Source organism: Miniopterus schreibersii (genome assembly GCF_964146895.1).
Source record: "Miniopterus schreibersii genome assembly, chromosome: 6".
Classification (NCBI taxonomy): domain Eukaryota; kingdom Metazoa; phylum Chordata; class Mammalia; order Chiroptera; family Miniopteridae; genus Miniopterus; species Miniopterus schreibersii.
Window position 1 is genome coordinate 53,054,678 of NC_138107.1, and position 18,102 is coordinate 53,072,779.

General features: G+C 42.7%; 1 protein-coding gene across 6 annotated transcripts in view; it reads left to right on the forward strand.

Annotated features, from left to right (window-relative positions):
• PRDM1 (PR/SET domain 1) overlaps positions 1-18,102 on the forward strand; it is a gene marked incomplete at its 5' end in the record, with an annotated part of 105,264 nt that overhangs the window by 83,905 nt on the left and 3,257 nt on the right. For 2 of the 6 annotated variants that reach the window (XM_081140365.1, XM_081140364.1), the window contains 5 exons: positions 1,184-1,435; positions 7,896-8,015; positions 11,295-11,547; positions 16,320-17,416; positions 17,890-18,018. In XM_081140365.1, coding sequence (XP_080996491.1) covers positions 1,250-1,435; positions 7,896-8,015; positions 11,295-11,547; positions 16,320-17,416; positions 17,890-18,018 — 1,785 coding nt within the window. Of the gene's footprint in view, positions 1-791; positions 893-1,183; positions 1,436-7,895; positions 8,016-11,294; positions 11,548-16,319; positions 17,417-17,889; positions 18,019-18,102 lie in introns of those variants that run through there. The other 4 variants (XM_081140366.1, XM_081140369.1, XM_081140368.1 and 1 more) reach the window with 4 other exon arrangements.

Genomic DNA, 18,102 nt, shown 5'->3' on the forward strand with positions numbered 1-18,102 from the left:
GGTGGAAGCCACCCTGAAGGACTCACGCGGGGTTATGTGTACACTCTAAGTGGGACACGCTCTTACATGGAAATGATACGCATGTTTCTACTTTTTATCAAACATGTGTATATGGGAAAGCATCTCAGAAGTTGTTTACCTTCTCTCCCTCTCTCTCTCTGGAAAACACTGTCGCGCGTGAGGAGAGACTTGCGGGAATCTCTTGATCCATTTACAAGTGGAAGCAGAGGGAGTCCTCTGAGTCTCCTCTATTTGTTGTAACTTTAGTTACAGTAAACTGTAGCACATCAGCGACTTCTGGGAATTTGTACACTTTCAGATTTAAATGGAAAGTGCTATTTGTAGCCGAGGGCTCCTGAAGGAATTCTCTCCCGGGAATTCTGTTGAACAGTTTCATGTTTTGTTTTTTGCTTTTTCCCTTTGGCGTGAGATGCCCACGAGTCTAAAGACACTGTGGGGCTTTGTCCCCCCCCCCATCTTTCCTCCTCTTTTCCCATGGTCCAAACAATTTCTGAAAAGCTGCACCTCGGTGATGCGGGCAGGATGCAAGCCTTTCCAGACTTCAGAGAATGAAAGAGCACACAGCAGAGGGGGGGGCAAGTTGTTTTGAAAGTTGTTTTGCGTTGGGAGCTGGTGGGAAAGTTCAGTCTTCCCCATTTGGAAAAGGCAGGCCGGTTCCGCTCCTGCACCACACGCGCTTTCCATTTTTAGCTTCATTCACAGGCAGACAGAGCTCCTTCCTCTTCCTCTCCTTGTTTGTGACACTTTTCTGAGGCAGCTTTTCCACAGAGCTGAGGGTCTGGCAGCCATGACCCCAGGCGCTCTGGGACACAGGACTGAGCGCCCACAACATTTTTCTGCCGTGAGAGGTAAAGCCAGGGATTGTTCAGAGGTGGTTCTTTTTTTTTTTTTTTTTTAATTTGTTCCCCCCCCCCCCCGTGAAGTTGCCACACTTTTTTTTTTTTTTAAACTTCGAGTAGCATTCTAAAACCCGGCCTCTTCGAGGCAATCTTCTTTATACTGCTTTTTGGCTCTTACTCAACTGTACCAAGCACTCCGCATCTGCTTTTAAAGTCTTCAGACTACTGTATTAGTCATAGCCTCTCGGAGGGAGCCACAGGACAATGGGAATTTTAATCCTCATTTTAATGAGGATCTCGACGGCCTTGCCCTTCTCTTCCAGGCTGCCCCGAAGTGTAGCTCCAGCTCTGTGAGGTTTCGAGGATTGGCAGAGGGGATCGAGGGGACCATGAAAATGGACATGGAGGATGCGGATATGACTCTGTGGACAGAGGCTGAGTTTGAAGAGAAGTGTACATACATCGTGAAGGATCACCCCTGGGACTCCGGAGTCGACGGAGGGACCTCGGTTCAGGCAGAGGCATCCTTACCCAGGAATCTGCTTTTCAAATATGCCACAAACAGCAAAGAGGAGGTAAGTCGCTGCTTTATTGCTAAAGAAGACTGGCATCTGATACCAAGTCTCCCGACTAGTCCTTGAGGCCTCCTATGTCTGTGAGGATCTCTGAAGACCTGTAAGTAACTGATCGCTTGGTTCACTTCTTTCATTGCTGTCTCTTTCCCTAAGTCAGTTCTGGCTCACTTCCTGCAGCCCGCCACTGTTCCCTGCTAATTAGTAAACAGTTAAACCTTTTGGCAAGTCAACTTGTCTTGGCAAAGCTCAACTGCAGCATGGGGTAGACGAAATTGTCAGCAGTCTTGGAGAGAGCTGCTGGCCACTCTGGGCCCGCTCGCCCTAGGCCCCCCCAGGTGTAAAACAGCTTTTGAGGGAGAAAACTTTTTCTAAGAAAAAAACTTTGTCATGTTTCTTTTGTCTCCTTTGGGTCATTAGATGGCTTTATTCTTTTTAACGAGCCAGCTTTATTGGCTGGGTTTCTAAAATTATTCTGAAAACCCTGAGGTGTTTATGAACTGAAGTGATGGCATAAACTGAGCAGAGGGTCATGTAAAAGTGTCCTCCGTCCGGATGACCTCAGAGCTCACCACCGTTTATCGGAGGCAGCTCCCTGGCTCTGGCTGGGCTGGCAGGCCTGTTCCTTACTGGCCTCTGAAGTGGGTACACTCTTTGTTGTTTCAAAGGAGCTGAAAACCCCAACTTAGAATGAGCAAGGGATTTGTGTTTATCCTTTAATATAACTATTATAGCTAGGCATGATGTTTAGCTGTGAAATAACTTGCAGAACCACCTCTTGTTTTGAGCGTTTGGCTACCGCAGTTGCTCTCACTAGTCTGCTGGGCTGAGTTGAAGGAATCGACAGCTCAACAGACTTCCCACCACCAGCATGACCACAAGCCACTGTCAATTCGATTACTGCCTTCACAGAGTAGTGAAAAGGGGATCCTTTGCTATAAGAATCCAAATTCAGTATTGGGACTATTCACTATAGCCATGGCAAATCACCCTCTTCCTTCTCTGAGGAACAGCATTTGAAGGAGCCAGGAGCCTGTTTGGGAAATCCTTTGCACTCAGACACAAACAGGAAAGAGACAGTGTTTTTGGTGAGGGGGAGACACAGCTGTCTAAAATTAAATAGAGCATCTTTGCTTTGAGTTTCATCATAAAGCGGCCTTTTTTTCTTTCTTCCCCCTGTTGGGAGAGTGAAGACAGATTTTATAAAAAGCAAAATTTAAATTGTAGCAGTACGTGAACATTACTAAAAGTTTAACCCAAGAGATCAGCCTTAAATTCTATCTCTTTGCAAGTAACACTGTTCTCAATAGAAAGTTTCTTACAATGTGGCCCCTGCAATCAATGTAGGATTTGTTTGGGTGTTTAAGGCTACGCTGTGGCTTTAAACAGTGCAGTGTGTTTTATCCCATACCCGATTTGACCAAATGTTGGTCTGTTCCCCGGGTTCATCTGTGCTGTATTGCCCTGTCCGGTCCTTTGGGACTGAAAAAAGTCTCTGTTGTGTGGGTCATCTTTGCCTTTCAATTCTACAATGTTCTCATCCTCTGTTCAGCACTCATCTTGCGTTTTTCAATTTCCATCATTCTACTTAAAAATTATAGCTAAATTCAGATCATGTAGTCCAAGGTTCAGAAAGATAGTCACTTACCCAAGGTGTATAGTTAGAGCTAGAGCAGAGACTTTGAGGGAGCAAAGTTCTACTAACTTCCCCAGACAGTGCTTCTTGATTGTGCTACACTGGCCCCTCTTGGTGTCACTGTGGCTTTATTTATAGTCTGAACATATTTCAGACCGATCCTTTATTAAGCGGGCTTGGTTCTTTTTTCTCTGAACGTGTAACTCCCTATTTCAGTATGTTCAGCATGCCAAAACCACGCAGTGCCTGTATTCCTAAAGAGGGTCCTTCAGCCCCTAACCTAGTAAGAGATCAGGGCTCTCTTGTTATACTTTCCAGTATTTTAACTGAAACACTTGACTAAAATAGCACATCTTAAGTTCCTAATCTTAAAAGCAACCAGGGATCCAACTTAAATGTAATACTGTCTGAAGCCTACTCTGGAATTTATACCTGTTTTTCTGTTTCTCCCTTCCTTTTTGAACTTTGGGGAAGGACAGCTCCCTTAAGGTGATGAAAGAGGGCTGTGGAATTGGGCCATTGAGGACGTGCTTGCTGCAAACCTGTTCTCAAACAGGGACCTTTAGGATTGATGAACTGTTTACATTATCATTATTCAGTTAGTCCTCTCAGGCCCACAGGCTGTGGAAATAGGTGAAAAAAGCTTTTCTGCATGTAGTTTTTATCTGCCTGATTTGACTGATTTAACTTGCTCTTCTTTAAATGTTTTCATTTAAGTAGCAGAAGATGTTACATTATGTACTATTGTGCTGACATACTTGGGGAATTTTTTTTTTAACAAGACCATTTTTCATTATGAATTTGTGCTATGTGTCAGCACCTTTTTTTTTTCTTTTGGTTTAAAAACAAAACATACAAACCATATTTCTGATCTCGACCCCCATTTTTAGATTTGGTTTAGAATCATTCTGCACCTTTAATGAGGCTGTTCGTACTTCCTATTTCCAGAACTCAAACCAAATATAGACATAGTATTCAAAACTTTTAAAACTTTTTCAACTGATGCATTATTCGTCTAGGGGGATTTTCCCCTTGTCCTCTTGAAATAATTTTCTGTGACTATTTGAATACAGAAAGATCCATTTAAACATTTAGATTTTAGAAACAGTAGCCTGCACTGAAATTGCTGCGCTCTAGAGGCTCTGTGGCTCCGAGTCTGACCTCCCAAAGCCATGTGGTGATAAACATCAGACGGGTGATGGGGACTCGCTCAGTGTCCACTTTGATTGAAGTCCATTATTAACTCAAGCCATCTGTAAAAAGTATCTCGCCACAACGTGCAATTCCCTTTTCTTCCGACTGCCTTTTATTTGGGAGGCATGTACTGAGGCATTACCACATTTCCTTTAATACAAAGATAATTAAGGAGGAAACCTTCTAAAAACATCTCCATTCACTCCACCCCTTTTTAAAAAATGGGGTGCATTACCGGCTAAAGTCTTGGTCCACAACCGAGTTCTAGTCATCTCATTGCAGATAATCCTTGTAATTTTCATCGAATGGGCCATTTTAGGGGAGGAGGGGTTGAGGAGGGGGAGAGATAGCTAGTAATTAAAATGATCTTAATGTAACCTAGGGGAGAGGATGCTCATAGCACATTTAGATCTGAATGCTGTTTCTGGTTAAAACCCACTGCTGTGTGTGTATGTGAATATTCCCCAAAGGAGGAATTGCTTTTAAAAACAAACAACAAACAAAGAACTTACATTCTCCTTGCTATCAGATTTTTATTTCGCCCCCCCCCCACATACACCCATCCATCCTAAGTTGTGAAATCTTCATTCTGTCTGGTAGCTACTCCGTAAAACTGAGGCCACTGACAGAGACAGATCTGCCCACGTGGCGGAGGGGCCGGCTCTGCACATAACCCATGACATCGAAGGGCTTCTGAGGGGCAAGGAGTGTGGCGGCCGGTGTAGTCTCGCTGAAAGGTTTACGGAAGGCGCACAGCCTGTCCCCAGCAGAAATTCTTTAGGACCCTGGTCAGTTCCAGTGAAGTTTCCTTCCCGAGCTAGGTGAACATATTCTTAGGCTGTTTGGCACTGCGAGACCCAGGGCACAGACCAGGTTCCCCTGTGCCCTCTGTCTTGTGCTTGCTCCAAGGATGGAATGTTGTTGGCTAAGGTTCACGTCTGGCTGCGTCTTTCCAGGGCCAGAGTGAGAGCTATGACCTGGTCTCCCACTTCCCGTTTAAAGAAACCCTTGATTCCTGTTCCCCTTAGTTACCTGGCCAAGCACCGGAATCTTAGAGTTGCAGCTATTATATGTCCTCTTCGAATAATATCTCAGACATGGATTTGAGATGAAGGTGTTTATTGTATGTTAGAGCACTAGACTGGAAATGCATATGGATGGCATATTAGCTACACGATTTCTTCCCACTTAAAAAATCTGTGATTTTATGTCTCTCTCCATATATATGAGTTTATATGTATCCTATAGCTTTGTGTATAATAGGAATTTAAAATATTAAGCTTCTGTCTCACTTGTAAAGATAATCTAATATTGAGGTCTTTTATATCTTTGGGGCTCTTAAGGATTTTCATAGATCTCTCTTCCACCACAGACCTTCCTCTTTCTAGTTGTTCCCCTGTCTTGCCTGCTGTATTGCATTTGTAAGATTACAGATGGGAAGAGTTACCTCCAGTAGTACCTTATAGCTTCCCCATATTGCTCAAATAGGTGCTGGGTGGTTTATAGCTTCCTCAAATTTCTAATTGACTTCTTTTGGCCATAAGAAAATGTTGTGTGTTTTCTTAATGTAAAATTGGTAGCTGAAATCCAAGAAGCCAATGGTTAAAAGAATGGCAATTGAGAATAAAACCCCTGACCTCAATGCAGTGCTCCTTGTTGGTAATCAAGCTCTGACTCCTAAGACACGGTCTGCAAGAGACTATAATTTAAAACAAAGTTGATGAACCAGTTGAGTACCTTTCTTAAAATTACTGCTTTAAAGTGGATATGTTGAAAATATCAACTGCTAATTATTGGCTCACCAACAAATGACATTATTTGTTTTTCCTGTTTGTCATTTTAATATTATGGAATAATCACTCAGACATGAATGCCAAGTGGTTTGTGTGTCATAGAAGTCAATTCCATGAATTTTTCCAATTAATTAGGTTCACTCTTGTGTCATAAACAATGAGCTTCTGAATAAGCAAGTCCACTTATTCTCGAGTATATATTTTTATCTCAAGACTATTCTGAGGTACTCTTGCCCCCAATAGTTGTACTGCCAACAAATACCAATAATGACAAACTGCTATTGAAAGGTCAGATAGATGTAAATGAAGGCAGAGGAAGAAGATGAAATGAACATCTGCTTTTTTCACCTGTCTGACAGAAATTCATAAATGACCAAAAATAAAACTGTAGCTCACCAACCTCGTTTCAACTTGTATTAGGTGTAGGAAAAAAATGTTTTCTGTCTTTCCCTTCTGGGTATGTTCCATTGACTTGAATATTGAGTAATTAAAAATATATATATTTTAATAAATAAATAAATAAATAAATAAATAAATAAATAAATAAATAATTTAATGGCTGATAAGAAATGTACATGAGAAAGACTGGTCTGTCCCTATCTTTATAAGTGTGCCTATTCTACATGCATTTAAACGGGCTTGAATTCTTGATGCGATTTAATGACGTGTCAGTGCATATCATAACCCAAATCTTAGATTCCACTGTGAACATTCAATTGATTTACATATTTGGGTCTCCATTTCAGGTACAATTACACAGGAACCACCAGGGATAATAAAAACAGGAAAATAATGTTGTCTTTTAAACCTCCCCTCTTGGTCCATTTCAGTATGCTATTTAGTAACTAATTTGTAGGCTCTTTTGACTGAGAAGAAAATAAAAATGGGAAAGTGAGTGTATAAGAACCCAAACAAAACTAACTGCAAAACGTTGTAAAGGACTAATTACAGAGGAGTTTTTTCCATACTGATGAATTGCTTCCTGATTCATGGTTGGTGATTTTTTTTTTCCACCCTCCTTAAAGAAATTTACGATCAAGGAGGAACTGGCATAGTTAACGTGTTTCTTTAGTAAGGCCCTACAAAGTTAGAATGTATGATACTTCCAGTCTGAGAAGGTCATTTCCTCAGACCTTAGAACCCACAGCTCTCAGAACCCACAACTCTCCTCAGTATAAATTTCATTTCAGAGGAGGGCTTTTGACCACTGTTGAGTAGAAAGATGCTAGAGAAGAACAAAAGTTACTGGAAAGATTTTTCTTTTTATAAAGAGAACTTGCAAGCTATGAAAAAAAAAAAACAAAAAAAAAACAACCCTCATCTGGGTTGAAAAAAATAGAATGTGTTTGGTTTCTGGTTCCTTAGGCCTTTGTGGAACAACCAAAGAGCATTATTTTGGTTTCTGAGGTTAAAACTATTTTATTCCCCTCAAGCACACTGTGTTTATGGTTTGAGGGAAACGGAGAAATAGGAAACTAGGAGCAGGCCGAATTGGCCTAACCTTGATCACCTAATTCTGCAGTATCTGATTCTCATTCTAAAACAGAATGGCTACCCTCTCTGTTCTTGTAAAAAGTAATAATAAAAATAAAGGACCCTCAGTCACTGGAGAATAATCCTCTAGATTATTTTAATGCTTGGTTGAGTATTTGTTTAGGATCTGGGAGTTTAAAAATGGTCTTCCCCTAAGGTGAAGCTCATTGTTAATTACGTAGGCACCATATCACAATTTTGTCATTGTTAGTTGCATTACCACTTGACAAAACAATTGATTGAAATAAAAAGACTGGCTACTGTTTTACAGTCAAAGTAATTGTTTCATCTGTTTTACCTCCTTTAGGTTATTGGAGTAGTGAGTAAAGAATATATACCAAAGGGAACACGATTCGGACCTCTAATAGGTGAAATCTACACCAATGATACAGTTCCCAAGAATGCCAACAGGAAATATTTTTGGCGGGTAAGTATGGAAAGTTTTTTCAGATTCATTAAGAAAAAAAAGTAGAGCTAGAATTGCTAGGTCACTTCCTTTTTCAACTTGTACTGGGCCTCACCACAAGTATCCAGGGTCCCCATGGACACAGCCAATTCTAAGCAAGTGTGATGAAACTGGCTAAATGTTTGGCCCTGGAAACACTATCTATATATATGTGGTTAGGGATGGAGATATGGACTATATGTGAATCTTAATTTTTGCAATTCATCGAGCTTTTGTGATGAAAGGAAACAGTTTGTTACTTGCTTCAGGGTAGGCTCATTTGCATTTCTCTGCAAGGAAGTAGTAATGAGTCACCAAGCCTTAGATTTCACCTCTTCTGATTTCTTGCTGAGTTAACTTTAATAGAATGAAAGACTAATCATTATCTTGAAAAAAGTACCATTCAGGAAGGCTAGGTAGAAGAGAGCACTAGGGAAATGGAGATAGACTTCAGGACTAGTCCTGTTTAAATTTGTCTGCACCATAAAACTATCGGATTTGACAGTATGTAGATTACATCCATAGCATGGAAAAATGCTTACAATCATGTAAGACGATAAACTTTTCTATACCATCCCGTCAAAAAGCCTGGCCAATACAATTTCCTTTGGAATATCAGGGTTAGAAAGCACCTCAAAGGTGAATTAATTAGATGGATTCCTTGAGTAAAAGACCCTGAATTATCAGTGAACAGAGAAAAAATTGGACTGCTTTATATCTTCCCACTGCTCTCCAGGATATTCAGTTTCCTCAATTAGAAAATAAAGATTTGTTTACAAAATTTAAAAGTAATTTTTTATACATGCATAAAAAGCACACAACTGTTGGCGAATCGTTATTTGAATTCTTTTCAGAAACAGCTGCATGGTAACAACAAAAATTGGATCATACTTATTTTGGCCAGTACTTACCTAGAACGCTTATACCTTTTGGACACGTATTTTGATAAAAGATATTTGGGAATCATTCAAAAGTTGTTCCTAAGAAACGAGATTTTTTTAAAAGTCAGGACGTTTTGTGTTTTTAGAAATGGGTTATTCTATTTTCCAAGCAAAAGAGAGCTCTGAGAATAGTGTGTTCACAATTTTTAAAAATAACTTTATCATGCTTAAAATACATGACTTATAATAGGCAAAACGTAAATGAGTGCATTTTTGCCTTGACAATAAAATCTTCTCAGAAGTGACCCTTAGAGGTGTGTAATTCTGAAGTCGCAGATCTGAATTAAGACAATCTAGCGTAAGTCTCATTAACGCCTGGTCATTTTGACAAAGGCAAGAAATACCTAAGAACTTCCTATCTCTGTCCCAGTTCCCTGGTTCATTAAAGATTCACTATAAGTAACTGAAATGCTGTCCTTAGAAGGATTTATTTGAATCAGTCTTTCACATGCAAAGGATATTGTAAGAGATAACGTCCCACATGTTGCTAAAAGCATCCTGATTTTGCTGGCAGGAATATGAACATCTGTTTGAGGAAAGAAAAAGTTTCATGCAAATTACACAGTCAAAGAAGAGAAGGGATGTTCAAGTTGAGAAACCAGTGACATTTCTTGTAACTGTACTATGAGTCAGCACTTTTTAATCTTCTTGATAATATATGGAAATGTAGTGAGGTGACAGGGAGCAGTGTTCATTTGACGTATGCATATTTTCATGTGTGTGAGTGTGTGACTTCATGGCATTGCTATTTCTGTTTTTAAATGAGGATACAGTAAATTGTAGTCCGTGGAAAGCTGACTGGAATCAATATACCCGTAGCTTTAGAAAGCAGTTTCCGCCCAACCAAGAGTGCAAGAGCGATGGAACCCCATGTTCCTGGAAGTTTGCACATCAGAGTAAACAAACTTGAAAACCCCTCTTGATAGCAGAATTCACCCAGCCTTGTTCCATTTTCTCTTAACAAAACACACCGCAAAAGCTCTCACAAGCTGCTTTGATGAAGCCACATGTATTTCCCCCTTCACAATTTACAGGAAGTTACTCTTAAAAGAAAGTGATTCTGGTGTTTACTGCCTGTGTTAAAGGGACAGGGTTCCTTTTCGTCTCTGATAACGTTGGAGCGAAATATAGACTCAGTTTATAGACTCACATAGTATGTGACTAAGAACAAAGCAATAGCCTGCTCTCCAGTTAGAGCACAGTTTCTGCTCCGAGCCGTGCCCCAGTTCTTGGGGACCACGAGTTGCAGATGGCCAGGTGTCAATGCGTTTGTATGAGGAGATTTCTGAGGTCTGAAGAAAAGGTGGTGCATGCTGAAAAGTGAGAGAGAGAGACTTTCTGTGGACGGGTAAGGAGATTGTTTATGAAGCCGTTTCAGGAAGAATGTGTATTTTCATTTCTCCTGCTCTTACCTCTGCCTTTTCCCCAGTGGCCTGTGTGCATCTGTTAACCAGAAGTATTACTACAAGGCAAACTCTGAGTTCTTCATTATGTGTTGCCTTTAAAGAATGACATGGTATCTTCCTGTTCTGTTTCCAAAAACACATGCCTATGGCTCTGAGAGTGACGTTTCAGCCAACCTCACAGATAGGAGGGTTCCCTCTCCCCTCCTCTGGCAGGGCTGAACATGTTTATCAAGAGGAAAAGTGACTCCTCAGTAGGCTGTCGGATGCTGGCCTCTGGCCCGGGGCTCACTTTGTTATGGCAGGTGAGGTTCACCTTTGCCCCACCCAAGTGCTTCCACAAAAAGGCCAGGCTCCAAGTGTTCATACGAACAAGTGTTACTTCTGGACTCGAGCTTGGGGGTGGAGGATGTTTGCATAGTTTAAGCCTTGGGCGGGGGTGTAGGAAATGGCAAGTACAGAGGCCATAGAAAAAGTGGAGAGACTCAGTTTGACGTAGTCAGCCGGCTCGGTCTTCTACCCAGTGACTCAAAGCATTAAAAGTCAGCATAATGGGAACCCGAGTTCATAGCATCACCCGTTTGCCATTCGCTGCCATAGCAAAAGTAGGACTCCCGGTGGTTTCATTGGCCTGAGGCAGCTCCTTAAATGAAATTTTGTGTTTCATTCTTCTGTTATTTTCCCCCACGTGAAAAGACGATAAACCCGAGATGGAAAAGGTAACTGACAAAGTGTGCCTCACCTGTTTCCGCCCTTATTTCTGCTGATTCAAGACTACCCCGCCAAACTGATTGGATTGATTCTTTTTCTAGAGAGGCGATGGGGGGAGCAGAGTCACAGGCAGCCTTGCCGTGTTGATTCTCAGAGGCGTCGGGGGCGGATTTCTCTTCAACCCGTCTGTCTTCTCTTTTGGACAGATCTACTCCAGAGGGGAGCTTCACCACTTCATCGATGGCTTTAATGAGGAGAAGAGCAACTGGATGCGCTACGTGAATCCGGCACACTCTGCCCGGGAGCAAAACCTGGCTGCGTGTCAGAACGGGATGAACATCTACTTCTACACCATTAAGCCCATTCCTGCCAACCAGGAGCTTCTTGTGTGGTATTGCCGGGACTTTGCAGAAAGGCTTCACTACCCTTATCCTGGAGAGCTGACAATGATGAATCTCAGTAAGTGGATTACAGAACAAAAAAATTTTAAATGCCAGTCCTGTCAGTTCTGCCCCTATGAGCTAATAACATGTTGTTTAATTATATGGCTTCATCTGTTGGGCCAAGTAGGTTGCTAAACTAGGCACTAAGAAGAAGGGAGAAAATTTTTAGTGCCTATTTCCTATTATAAAACTTGATCATTTAAAAAATATTTAAGAACTACTTTGAGTGTTTAATTCAGAGAGTCACAAGAAATATATGTCCAATTCTAATCTATCCAAAAGGGGGCAGGTAAGAGTAAAATAGAGATTGGTCCTGACAGGCTGAGTTTGCAAGGAAACTGCCCACCCCCTTGTTTGTAGAGATGTGTGTTTGGTTATTAAGTTATGGTCTGATATGGAACATAGAAGATTGATTCTAGAAAAACTCGCAGCTATAATTTTTCAAAGGTTGTGAATGAATTGCAGGATTTTGTATCTTAGTTTCCTTCCTTCATCTGATCACCTGATCAGTATTCTAGTAGCCAATCAATTTATTGTAACAATTTCTCAGTTCCTTAGATTTATAAAGTTTTACTTTTTTACTTAGTGAAACTTGCTGTCCTTACCTGTCTGCAAAGGGCTACTTCCTTTTAGTCAGTCTCAGGTGACCTCTATGAATGACTTAAGAATTACCCTAACATTCCAACCTGTTGTAACTAGTGTGTTCTCAGTTACACTGCTAAATAATAAAGCAGTTTTTAAAATTAAATTTAAATTTTTAAAGCAAAATTTTAAGCCTTTTGGTTTAAAAGTTTCAGCATCTGAATGCTAATGCTTTTGTAACTTTTGGTTTCGACATCATTTCAAACTTAAGGGGGAGTTGCAAGAATAGTACAAAGAATTCCCAGGTACCCTTTACCCAGATTCATCAATCATTGATGTTTACCCATTTGCTTTATCTGAAGGCTAAATTGTTTTAGTTCACACTTTCATCTTTGAGGCTTTTGGAATAATGTTAATATTGGCATAAATTAGAATTTTGACTTCAACCCTAGGACCAATTTACCTAGTCAAGTATAATCCAACTCTGTAGCTATTTAGTGCTCTTCCCACAGTGTCTACTTCATCTCCCTATGATCTCAAGACTATATTTGTAGTTTTCTGAAAAACAGGGACTATAAAACATTAAGGATCTCTCCTATAAGACCGTCTTTCAGATTTGTGTTTGTGGTCCATATACACACACTCACATGGACACACACAATGCACCCTTGAGCTTCATGAAGAAGTCTTAGAATATTCGGGAATAAACTGGTTTCCGGCATAAGCATGATGGGGATAGTCAGGTCCTGGCCTAAGGTGGCCATTCTTTTTCCTCACCTCTCTTCACTGCTCCCAAGAATCTCCATCATGTCCCCAGAGCCAAGCATCCCAGGAGCCATTCACCTATTTCGCCATCTGTATGTGCCAGGCCCAGTGCTCAAAGCCTGGTGGTAAAAGACATCTTATATTCCAGCAGGGCACCTTATGGGGAGATGGGCAGCTTCCTCCTAACTTTCTCAGCACAGCAAGTCACTTCCTCTTGGAGGTCTCCTTACAATCCTTGAGCTTAATCATTCATGGATCAGAGAAAGAACTTGATTTCTTTTTTTTAAACAGTAACTGCATTTGAGGTAATACATCCCAATGACTTTGCGCCAACCACAAAAAGAGTTCTTTTGCATAGGTCCCTCACTCTCTGCCAATCAAAGAAAGGCTTTAAAGGTCTTGCATTTTTATCCCCCAGTGAAAAGGTTTGCACAGTATTTTAAGATTCAAGGGTTTGCCCTTTATGTTCAGAAGCAGCATTCTTGTATAACTGTGAAATGACACCTTTCTCCCCTCAAATATCCCTGTTTGCTTATGCAGAATTTCTTTCTAAGTGGTGGTTTAACACTTCCAAGTACATTTTCATTGTCCGGTATTCATAGTAAAGAATGAAGAGTTAACAATACCAGTCACATTAAGCCAAGACTCCTACTGCTGATTGTGAAACCAGTTGTCTTAGGTGTGGTAACTGGTGATTGAGACTCTGATCAGGAAAATTTCCACTATTTCATCAGGCCTAATAGGTAGATTGTGTCTTTAGGTGAGTTGTGTTGGGTTTCCATGCTTCAAGCACAATAAAGGTCTGTGCCAGAATCTCCATGAGGCCTTTAAATGGCAGTGATGGCTCAACTAGTAGAGGTAGAGTGTTGAGAAGAGATTTGAAGCAAACTGAGGTCAAGAAAAATAAGTATCCAGAAATCACAAATTGGAATTTTTTAAAAGCAAAAGAAAAGGAGTCGGAGCTATTAAGTTTAACTCCTGCCCCTCCCAAGTTTTTTTGATATTTTTTTCTATATATCTATCTTACTAACCCATCTAGAAAACAGTTGACCAAATTATAGACTTCTAAATGTTCATCTGCTTTCTCAGTTTCAGTTGAAAACAGACTTTGTTTTGCCTACTGCAGAACTTCTAGGTTCTTTCTTGTAGTCTTGGGGGTTCTTATTATAGATCGAAAATGTGAGTCGGCATAATTAAGCCATTCAGAGTCTTCAGAAGAAGTTCACTCTTGAAATGACTCTGTCCGCCTACAGCCATGTAAGATTGAAGAACAAAAACAGATCTTGATTTTCCTTTTTATGTTAACGCAAGCTGCTGCTGAGTGGGAGAGTCAGAAATGACACCAGCTCCACTGATTACTCAGCTGCTGAGGATCATTTTTAAAAATGCACCTTCATGTGGATGGCATGATTTCCACCTCTGAACATCTTAGGAAGGACTAACACTTACCTCTGGATATTGTTTTGGAATAAGACATAAATTTGTTTTTACAAAGGCGTAAAAGATAGCAAACATTTATTGTGGACTTACTATATGCCGGACACTGTGCTGAATATTTTGTAGAAAATAGGAATTTCAACTTGCTCATTTGTTGGCCCAGTCATTAGCTTTGTTTCAGTTCAATAAATGGATTGCTGATGCGCTTAGTAAGAACACCTCATGAGGAGGAACAATGCTATCTATGGATGGGCTTAAACTTTTTGCTTTCGGCTTTAATTTGTTGTATTTTAGAATTAAGGGAGTATTGAAGCCACTGGAAACATTAAGAGACTTAGATGTAATTTGCCACATAAAAATGGCAGGAAATCATGATGGTGAAGTGTCTGCATTTTCATTTTATTAGGATGACTTTCTTTTGTTAATGTGGGCCTGTGTGGATGCCTCTGAATCATCTTTTTCAACCTCCCTCGCATTCCTTCCAGTGGCTGTGAGATAGATAGATGTCTTGCCTATCAGTTTTCCAACTTAGTTGTCTCTCTTCCTTTACCATTTCAGCTTTAAAAAACAAAAGTGACAATTTGAACTTCCTGCCTGCTGGGCCTCACTGAAAGACTGATATTGGCCTGATAAGGGGATATTTATTTTGGTTTAGTGGCTTCAGAAATCCCTCTTCCTCAACAAGCTTTCCATCACTGCCCCCAACAGCATCTTCCCTGATAGTGTCTCGGCTGTGTTTATTCTGGAGCTGCTGGCTCACCCCAGAGTAACTGATAACAGCCAGCAGCAGATAACATTCTCCGAAGGGCTCTCCAACTGGAATTGAATCCCTCCAGCCTGTCATCCTAGGGAATGGATTTGGAGAGCTCAGAATCTAGAGTTCCACAGAGTTCATTTCTAGACCGATCGGATATCAAGCCTGGAGTTCCTTCTCAGTTAAATCAAACAGGGACATTTTTCTAAGGCGACGAATGATATTTTTACAGAGGCGTCAGCCTGATCCCCAAGGGCTCTCCTGCCTCTCGTGGCCGATGCCTTCAACCTCCTAGGGCTAGGGCAGGTGTTCACGGTGGAGTGAGTGCCCTCCAATAAAGAGCCTGAGCTCCAGCTAAGCAGCAGGGATGTGTCTGCTCTCACTGGTGCTTTCCTGAAGGCATCTTTTGTGCTGTGTGTTCCGGGCGGCAAGGGCTGGCGATGGCCTGGAGAGAATGGAAATGTCTTTTTCGTTGCTGCTATTGCTAAATAGTATATTTATCAAGTAATAATATGCCGTCCTTTGGAATAAATGCTTTCATCTCAGCTGCCTGTTTTCTTTGGTGTTCTAAGTAATTGAACTGGCTTGGGAAGTGCCTGTTGTGGTTTGGCAGAGACAACCGTGTCATGCCTTGTGATTCCAGGGGACAGCCGTGCTGGAAGCCTGGTTAGACCAGACAAAGCCATGGTGAAATTCTGTGTTGTCAGCAGATTGAGGCTAAGTGGTGGCATCTGCGTTTCTAATCTTTTTGGCACAAGCGGTTTGAACAAGGTTTTATCAAATTCATATTAAACAAGAATGAGGGTGAAAATTGATGACTATTTATTACTTGAAATGAGTCTTAACCTTTCACATCTAGTTCGCAGGGTGTGCTGATTTCCTCAGAATGACATTTATTAATCTCTGACACCCCCACCCCAGTATTTTTCCACCCCATTTTAATAGACTCTCTCCTGTTCTAGCTTGAACAGCATTTTTCCATCATAAGGGGTTTTTTTTGCTAGTGGAAACAAAACAATCCAAACGGCGCTGTTGGCTCGATCAACGCTGCCAGTGCCCTGTTGTGCTGGGAAGGAAATGGAGCAGTGTTTCGAGTGGCCCCAGGCCCTCTAGCATCAGAGGCGTTGAGAAACCAGGTGTCTCGCTGTGACCAGCTGCTGCTCAGGTTTTCTCAAGGAGAGAACCACTGGGCAATTTCACTTCAGTTCTCTGTACCCCTCTGAGTAATCGTCCTTTCTTTTCTATTTCAGCACAAACACAGAGCCACCCAAAGCAGCAGAGCACTGAGAAAAATGACCTTTGCCCAAAGAATGTCCCAAAGAGAGAGCACAGTGTGAGAGAAATCCTAAAATTGGACTCCAACCCCTCCAAAGGAAAGGACTTCTACCGTTCGAACATTTCACCCCTCACTTCAGAAAAGGACGCCGACGACTTCAGGAAAAATGGGAGCCCCGAAATGCCCTTCTACCCCCGGGTGGTGTACCCGATCCGGGCCCCTCTCCCGGAAGACTTTCTGAAAGCTTCCCTGGCCTACGGGATGGAGAGGCCCACGTACATCCCTCACTCCCCCATCCCGTCCTCCACGACGCCCAGCCCCTCCGCAAGAAGCAGCCCCGACCAAAGTCTCCAAAGCTCCAGCCCGCACAGCAGCCCGGGGAACATGGTGTCGCCCCTGGCCCCCGGCCCTCAAGAACAGCGGGACTCTTACTCCTACTTGAACGCGCCCTACGGCCCCGAAGGCCTGGGCGCCTACCCCGGCTACGCGCCTCCCCCCCACCTCCCGCCAGCCTTCATCCCCTCCTACAACGCTCACTACCCCAAGTTCCTTTTGCCCCCCTACAGCATGAACTGTAACGGCCTGAGCACCGTGGGCGGCATCAACAACTTCAGCCTGTTCCCCAGGCTGTACCCCGTCTACAGTAACCTCCTGGGCGGGGGCAGCCTGCCTCACCCCATGCTCAACCCGGCCGCCCTCCCCGGCTCGCTGCCCTCGGAAGGCGCCCGGAGGCTGCTTCAGCCCGAACACCCCAGAGAGGTGCTGGGCCCGGCGCACCACAGTGCCTTCTCCCTCCCCGGGGCCGCCAGCCTGAAGGACAAGGTGTGCAGCCCCACCAGCGGGTCCCCCACCGCAGGGACAGCCGCCTCGGCGGAACACGTGGTGCAGCCCAAAGCTACCTCAGCGGCGATGGCGGCCCCCAGCAGTGACGAAGCCATGAATCTCATCAAAAACAAAAGAAACATGACTGGCTACAAGACGCTTCCCTACCCCCTGAAGAAGCAGAATGGCAAGATTAAGTATGAATGCAATGTCTGCTCCAAGACTTTCGGCCAGCTCTCAAACCTGAAGGTAGGCCTCGGAGCAGGGCAGTCTGTCCTACTGCCGGCGTCTGTCCCCGCCAGCGCTTACGGGTGTCTGCATTTAGCCCGCTTCCCACGGGTTATCGATTCCATTTTCAATAGGGTGAGCCGTGGGCTGGGGATAGGTTACATGGCTTTGCCTTTGCCTTTGCCTTTACCACTTGTGGCTGTGTGGCTTTGGACGAATGACTTCCCCTCTCCTGAGTTTCTTCTGCAGAATAAAAACATGGGGTTTGGGCTGGAAGACCAGCTGAAAGTCCCTGCTAGCCTGTGACTTCTGTTCCTTTAGCTCAGACAGAACAAGGCCTTCTGAAAACCTCAGGGCATTGTTTGTTCTGTCTACGGCTTTATCTTGATGCTTTTCTCAAGATCTCCACATCGTATATGCCTGAGTCCTTGAGCAGAAATGTTAGGTCTTGCAGACAACCGAGAGCAGAGCTAACACATGCGGCTTCTTCCCAGGTCCACCTCAGAGTGCACAGTGGAGAGCGGCCTTTCAAATGCCAGACTTGCAACAAAGGCTTTACTCAGCTCGCGCACCTGCAGAAACACTACCTGGTACACACAGGAGAAAAGCCACACGAATGCCAGGTGGGCGGTATTTTTGGGGTAGAACTTTTGACCTTTGTAGAAAACGTCTGAGGAGGTGCCCTCCCCAGGTCATGTAGCCCATAG